The 7,941-nt window shown below is 40.6% G+C and overlaps 1 protein-coding gene and 1 long non-coding RNA gene across 2 annotated transcripts in view; one reads left to right on the top strand and one right to left on the bottom strand.

Annotated features, from left to right (window-relative positions):
- Window positions 1-7,941, bottom strand: part of LOC121029584 (uncharacterized) — a 15,924-nt gene that overhangs the window by 585 nt on the left and 7,398 nt on the right. The gene's annotated exons all lie outside the window — the stretch shown is intronic.
- Window positions 1,809-7,941, top strand: part of LOC121029583 (glutathione S-transferase A2) — a 12,378-nt gene continuing 6,245 nt past the window's right edge. Inside the window, exons 1-3 of the mRNA XM_040473763.1 lie at window positions 1,809-1,926; window positions 7,168-7,272; window positions 7,654-7,705. Of these exons, the coding sequence (XP_040329697.1) occupies window positions 7,186-7,272; window positions 7,654-7,705 (139 nt within the window). The 5' untranslated portion in view covers window positions 1,809-1,926; window positions 7,168-7,185. The remainder of the gene's footprint in view (window positions 1,927-7,167; window positions 7,273-7,653; window positions 7,706-7,941) is intronic.

The raw sequence follows: 7,941 nt of genomic DNA, 5'->3' as shown, positions 1-7,941 counted from the left end.
GGGGGGGGGGGGGGAGAGAGAGAGAGAGAGAGAGAGAGAGAGAGAATGTCTTAAGCAGGCTCCACACTCAGTGTGAAGCCTGATGCAGGGCTTGATCGCACAACCCTGGGATCATGACCGGAGTCCAAATCAAGAGTTGGACCCTCAATCAACTGAGCCACACAGGCACCCCACACCACATCTTCTTTATCCATTTATCTTTCCAGGTACACTTGCGTTGCTTCCATATCTTGGCTATTCTAAATAATGCTGCAATAAACATTGGAGTGTGTGTGTGTGTGTGTGTGTGTGTGTGTATATATATATATATATATTTTTTTTTTTTGCATTGCTGTCATGTTCCTTGAGTAAATACCCAGCAGTGGAATTACTGGCTCATACCATAATTATAATTTTAATTTTTGAGGAAACTCTATAGTGTTTTTCACAGGGGCAGTACTATTTTGCATTCCCACCAACCACAAGCCTTCCTTTTTCTCCACATTCTCACCAACACTCATTGTTTCTTGTGTTTTTGATTTTAGCGATTCTCACAGGAGTGAGATGATATCTCATAGTGGTTTTGATTTGTATTTCCCTGACGATGAGTGACGTTGAGCAGGTTTTCATGTGTCTCTTGGCCATCTGGATGTCTTCTTTGGAGAAATGTCTGTTGATATCTTCTGCCCATTTTTAAATTATATTATTTGTTTTCTGGGTGTTGAGTTGTATAAATAAGTTCTTTAGATATTTTGGATATTAACCCCTCAGCAGGTGTATCATTTGCAAATATCTTCTCCCATTCAGGAAGTTGCTTTTTTTGTTTTGTTGATTGTTTCTGTTCTGTGCAAAGCTTTTTATTTTGATTCAGTCCCAACAGTTTATTTTTGCTTTTGTGCCCTTGTCTTATGAGACATATTTAGAAAAATGTTGCGGGGCACCTGGGTGGCTCAGTTGGTTAAGCGGCCGACTTCAGCTCAGGTCATGATCTCAGGGTCTGCGAGTTCGAGCCCCGCGTCAGGCTCTGTGCTGACAGCTCAGAGCCTGGAACCTGTTTCAGATTCTGTGTCTCCCTCTCTCTGACCCTCCCCTGTTCATGCTCTGTCTCTCTCTGTCTCAGAAAAAAAAAATAAACGTTAAAAAAAAAATTAAAAAAAAAAGAAAGAAAAATGTTGCTAAGGCTGATGTCAGAGAAACTACTGCCTGTGTTCTCTTCTAGGATTTTCCCGGTTCACGTCTCACATTGAGATCTTTAATCGATTGAGAGTTAATTTTTCTGTAATGGTGTTAGAAAGTAGTCCAATTTCATTCTTTTGCATGTAGCTGTCCAGTTTTCCCAGCACTATTTGTTGAAGAGACTCTTTTTCCTATTGTATATTCTTGCCTCCTTTTTTGAAGATTAACTGACCATATAATGATGAGTTTGTTTCTGGGGCTCTCTATTCTGCTCCATGGATCTATATGTCTATTTTTGTGCCAGTACCAAAAGATAATGTATTATGTATCTGAAATTCACATTCAATTGGGTGCCCTGTATTTTATTTAAAACCCAATATAAAAGGCATTCCAGAGATCTGCTAGCCTCGTGGTAGAGGTTTTTCATCTGTCTTGGTCCTAGTATGCAATTCATGAAAACCTCACTGTAAATTTCTTCCCAAAGCCATACCTCACTAACTAGCAGAGAGAGTCCAATCAGTCAGAAATTGTTTAATCTTTGAATTGCCAACCTTGAAAAGGAACATATTAAATAGTTGTTTCATAAGAAGGTGACTCGCCATTTCCTTCAAATCTGTCACAGAAGCCAAGGCCCTGAACGTTGTGGGAGTGACTTTTCCCCCACTGAACTCTACCCACCTCACAGAGGAGGAGTTACTATCAAAGAGCTTATAAACGCAGGAAGGATTGGCACGCAGCTGCTGAGCCTAGTGGGAAACAGACCTCAGTAAGGTAAGTACTGCTTTTCTAAGTTTTCAGACATTGCCTTCCATCCTCTTCTCTAGGTCACCAGAAAACTGCGTTCATATGTGTCCTTAGCACAAGGAAAAGCCTGTTTTATACTCACATGACACTTCTTGGTGTGTCTGGGGAACAGTTCAAGAGCTTTTTTGTTTTGTTTTGTTTTGTTTTTTGAATGTTTATTTATTTTTGAGAGAGAGAGAGAGAACACAAGCAGGGGACGGGCAGAGAGAGAGGGAGACACAGAATCCGAAGCGGGCTCCAGCTCTGAGCTGTCAGCACAGAATCTGATGCAGGGCTTAAAAGCATGAACTGTGAGATTATGACCTGAGCTGAAGTCAGATGCTTAACCAACTGAGCCACCCAGGTGCCCCAAGAGATGTTTATTCACTCGCTGTTGGATACATCTTTACAGAAATATAAAAATAAAGAGATTAGAAACCTAGGACATAAGGATTTAGGTAGAAAAAAACTGAATGATATAAGGGGAAAAAAGAATGATACCATTTCAGCAATCTGAGAATATGACTAGTGCAGGAGAGAGTGCGAGTGTTTTGCCAGACTTACTTTCTCTGTGGAAGCATAGTGGCCCCCTTACGTGTCGTTTGCCTTCTGCGGTTTCAGTTACCTGTGGTAACTGCAGTCTGAAAACATTAAATGGAAAATTCCAGAAAGAAAAATATTCGTATGTTATAAATTGCCCATCATTTTATTATAGCGTATCATTAGAATTGTTCTATTTTATTATTAGTCATTGTTGTTCATCTGCTGTGCCTCATTTATGAATGAAATTTCATCGTATGTATGTATATATAGGAAAAGAACATAGTGTATGTAGAGTTTGGTACTCTCCTCGGTTTCAGGCATCCACTGGGGGTCTTGGAATGTATCCCGCGCAGACACAGAGAACCATTATAGTCAACACGCAATAGTTGTGAATTATGATACAGTGATGTGATGTAGGCTGTAAAAATTAAAAATTAAGACTTAATATAAGAGAAAAAATTAATCTGAATGTCAGCAGAACTAGATTCTAAGTCAGTCTCTGCTCTGATTAGCTGACTGGCAAGCCCCATTCTCTTTCTGGGCAACTCATGGCAAACCTAGAGAAGGGCTGGAACAGGGTTTCACAAGCTTGGACTTCTTGACACTTTAGGCTGGCTTATTCTGTGTTGTGGGGGAGCTGTCCTGTTAATTGTTCTTTTGTTGCCATTGTTGTTTAGTTAAAAATATTTGTTATAGAAATGTACATTTAATTAAAGAATGTACTTGCCAATAGTGTTAACATACATATTTTCTCAAATTTGTGAACTTCGACCTTTAAAATATCTACAATGAGAGCTTATTTACAAGTTTTGCAAGAAATGGTTACTTCAGCAGTACTGTTGACACAGTTAAGATTCTCATGGTTTCTTTCTGTTTCACTCAGTACTTCTAGAAAGAGCACAGTGCAGGGGTCAGGCTCCACCCTAGGACCAGTGACAGGCAGCCTGTGGAGCAGAATAAGTGCCAATGGATAATGGAGAATTACTGTGTTTTCCCAAAATGGCAGTGCATCCTATCCTGGAAAGACTACATAGGTATAGTAGCTAATTGCAATCAACCATAAGACATTTTCAACTAAGTTTCCATTAAATGTGTCTGTTAGGATAACACGTTGATGAAAAATAAGCAGATAAAATGCAGAATGACTAGTAGGAGACAAAAAGCATTCGGAGGCACATCAAGCATGGTCTCATGCCATATCAGAGGCATCTCTGATCCCTACCCAGCTGACAATGCAACACTCTCCTTTCTGGTTTTGATACCTAACAATGTCTCTAGACATTATCAGATGTCTTCCAAGGTGTGGGGAAGCAAAATCACCCCTACTTAAGAATCACTAGATTATGTGACTTTTCCAACTCCCAAACTCAAGAAATCTTGATGGGAAAAGTAGGTAATCAGCAGAACACTTAATTCACCTTTAAAAGGCACAGAAATTCACCTAGCTAGAATGCACAAGTCATTGCAATCAGAATATAAGAGTCAACGATGTGCTGTCTTAAGTGTTAACATTGGTGGGGAAAGACAGGTTTGGACAGGCGAGACTAGAGTTTCAGTGACATCACTGTAACAATCCAGAAGTTGTCCAGGCATAACAGAATCCACGGGAAAAGATATAGCATGTATGGCAGAAGATACTGAAATGACAGTGAAGAAAAGCACTTTGCAAGATGCTCAAGAGAGCAGGGTTGACAAGGATAAGGCACAATCCTAATTTGAAGAGCAGGAAAACCGACAAATGGTGGTCAAAGAGGCAATGAGCATGAACATGTCATGCTGTCCTGGGAGGCAGGAGCCTTGGCTTTCAGCCTGGCAACCTTCACCTTGCTCTGAATTACTTGGGTAAGAGAATCATGATTTGGGGGTTGGACCCAATTAAACTGGAGTCACCACTGGGCCTTTTGTGTGCTGCCAGTTATCTCTAAACCCTTTAGGGCAGACACCAAATCAGGCTCCTGTCTTGTTCCTGTGAACCATCATTTCTTAGTACATGAAACTGATCAATGATGTTAGTCGAGAAAGTTTGAAGGAAACTTTTTGAAAGCAGGCTATACGTTACATGTCACCAGAAACAAAGTGTTGAAGAAGGAGCAGTGAAAGGTCTGTTACCAGGTAAGAAACAGGATGTTGGGAGAGAAGGGATCATTTTCAACCCGAGTTGACAGTGAGGCCTTGTGCTAGTGCTGTGACCAGCTGCAGGGAGAAGCAGTGGCTGGAATCCATGCAAAGGGCTGGGGCGGGAAAGACTCCATAGTGCCTGGATCAGGGAGCCAGTGGCATGGGGGATGGGCCAGACACGGAAGACATAAGGGATGCACATGGCCGGGGCAGAACCAGAAATCTGCTGATGTCTTGATCAGGCAAAGTTCTCTGATAACCTTTGCCCCAGCCTTTATCAGGCCTCTGGAGACCTCCCCTTCAGAAGGTGAACAAAGTTGCTTATCAGGGGGAGTCCTATGATAAAATATTACGTAAGGTAAATATCATTTCCTTTAGTAACCTGATCCTCAGTCCATGGGTAAGCAGTGTGAGGGTTTGAATCACAGCTCTGTGACCTGTAGTTCAAAACACACATAGCATGAGCGCTATTCTTTTCATTCTGCTGAGTCATAGTACCACTATTCCCTGTGGTAAAAAAGTACAATAAACAAAATCTCTAATTACAGATGACTTGAGTAACTATGTTTCCAAATGGTTCTTTACTTTCTAAAGATTTGACTGTTGAGTCCCAAATGAAAAATGTGGACATGAAAAACATTTTGATATCTAAAATTGTAAAATTCAAGTTTTATCAAAGATGTATCCACTGGGTAAGGGAGGTATATTTTTGTCCCAAACTCCACAACAAAATTTTGCAAGACAATCTTAACGTTTTGCAAACAGAGCTTGGGATTTGCATAGAAAAGGCAACTGTTCCTCCTTAAGACCTGCCTTGGGGACTCCACCTTTTAATGAGTCCTGTGTGTTTCCATTCACACCTATGATAGCACATCCATTGTTTGAGCCACTGAGTTTTATTATCTGGTTCCCTGCTTGGTTCACTTTCCCTGCAGCCTGGGATGGACCAAGGGCTTTCAAACTTCATTGACCAGACACAAAGTATCACAAAGTACCATTATACTGATCAAATGAGTGTGTACTCATGCACAGGCCCTTATACACAACAAACACATAATTGAAGCTAAGGCCTCATGAAACAAAGTTTGTGTTTCTACATGAATGCACTCTGATATTTTCTATTTTCTCCTACTTCATTTTAAAAATTAGTAGATTTCACAATCCACTGAAGAATTGTCACACATTTTTTAAAAACACCAGTGTAGAAAATAAAAGCCTTTGTCTTTGAGTTAGAGGTAGGTTTGAGTCCCAACTTTACCACTTACTTTGGGCAAGTTACTCAAGAAACCTCAGTATCCTCAACTTTAAAATGACACTAATAACAGAATGTATCTCAGGTGATTTTTGTAGGATTAATTGAAGATAAATAGGCGAGAATACCCATTGTATGATAGACATTGAAGAAATGTTAGTTCTGTTCCATTGACTGTAATGTTAATATGGTAATATACCGTTTTTCAGATTATAAAGTGCACCAAGTAAAGGCAGAATGTAGAATCAAAAAAACTAAACTAAAGGAAAAAAAAAAAAAAAAAAAAAAAAAGGAAGGGAATTGAAGGAAATTAGCAATTAGCATCCTGTGTCTATGGAAAGAACCAGGGTCGGGGCGCCTGGGTGGCTCAGTTGGTTAAGCCTCCGACTTAACCTCCGAGGTCATGATCTCGCGGTTCGTTGAGTCCAAGCCCCGTGTCAGGCTCTGTGCTGACAGCTCAGAGTCTGGAGCCTGCTTCCCATTCTGTGTCTCCTTCTCTCTCTGCCCCTCCCCTGCTATGCTCTGTCTCTCTCTGTCTCAAAAATAAATAAAACATTAAAAAAAAAAAAAAAAAAAAAAAGAACCAGGGTCTTTTGAGCTGCAGTTAAGCGAGTCTTAGTCCTAACTTTGTTTTAAACAAAAGCAGCATAACAGTCAGGAGTGGAAGCCTGACTCTGCTCCTCATCCTGGTCTTGTCAGAGATGTCCTCTGCTTTCAGTGTCCCTCATAGGCTCCCAGCGCCAACACTGGAGTGGATTCCAAGCCTGCTCTCTTTTTAGTCCTAGGTGTGGATTTCCATGTCCATCACTAACTAGAGAAGACTATGGACAAGCCTTTTCACCTCTGAGCCTTGGTTTCATTAACTGAAAAATGGGTCTGATAACAAATAGTTCATGGGGCCATTATGATGATTGAAGGTATAATGTATCCAAAAGGACTGGCATTGGGTCAGGATCATTAGCAGAGTTTCAACAAATCACAATTCTCTAATCCTTCTCCCTCCTCCTTACACCCACACCTGCATCCTTACCACACACTCTCACCTATTAGCCTGCCAAGAGAATCAGACTTTACCTAGTGGAGGTAACAAGCAGGGTTTGGAAGAGTTTCCCAGGACTGGCTAATGATGTATGAGAATTGGGCCTTGAAAGACATTCTAGGGTCTCTTCTAATTCTTCCATGAGGAAGGCAGGTACTCCTTAAGCACTGTTGGTGCTATTTGACCAACATCAAAAAGTATGTTTTTGCTTCTGTGATATCGTTCATCTGTTCATTCATTCATTCATTCATTCGTTTGTTGTTTCATTCATGTTTAGAGAAATTCAGAGTCTATCATGGCAGGGAAGCCCAAGCTTCACTACTTTAATGGACGTGGCAGAATGGAGTCCATCCGGTGGCTCCTGGCTTCAGCCGGAGTAGAGGTTAGATCTGAGTTTTGTCATCCTAAGTTAGACCAAAAATTGACTCTATCAGAATACGTTTCTCACATAAGCTAGGAGATTCTTCTACTTCTATAAATGACCTGTCAAGAGTTTTATGTTAAAAGAAAAATTGTCAGCTATTAAGAGATGAACAGATTTCACCTAATATATTATTAAATTTCTTCTCATCAAAGAACTTAAACTCAGAAGCTAAGCATAATGTGTAAGCCTTATCTGGATTTTGATTTAAGCAATCTACAAAATATCATTTTTGACATTTGTGCAATAATTAGAAACATGAATCTTTTTCAAATATCAGATGATTTTAAAGAAGCATCCTTGATATTTTAGATATGCTAATTCACTGTTTCTGCTTTCCAGTTTGAAGAGAAATTTATAGAAACTCCAGAAGACTTGGATAAGTTAAAGAATGGTAAGACCAGGTATCTAATTTCTCAGATGAGGGGATCAGGTAGAAGTTATAAGTTAGGGTTTGAACACCTACTTGTGAGTGTGGTGGGAGCTGGGGGTGGTGGAATGGAAGAGGAGTGGCTCCAAGGTAAGGGGTGGGGCTCCTTGGGCAGATCTTCCACCTCACTCAAGGCTGGGTGGGCTTGAACTCTGAGTGTTTGCTAAAGGAACTATCCCCACCCCCCTACCTCCCCCCCC

The sequence above is a fragment of the Herpailurus yagouaroundi genome, unplaced genomic scaffold, assembly GCF_014898765.1.
Source record: "Herpailurus yagouaroundi ecotype Mexico unplaced genomic scaffold, PumYag 139, whole genome shotgun sequence".
Classification (NCBI taxonomy): Eukaryota; Metazoa; Chordata; class Mammalia; order Carnivora; family Felidae; genus Herpailurus; species Herpailurus yagouaroundi.
The sequence above is the reverse complement of the archived record's forward strand: the minus strand, read 5'-3'. Positions and strand labels throughout refer to the sequence as shown.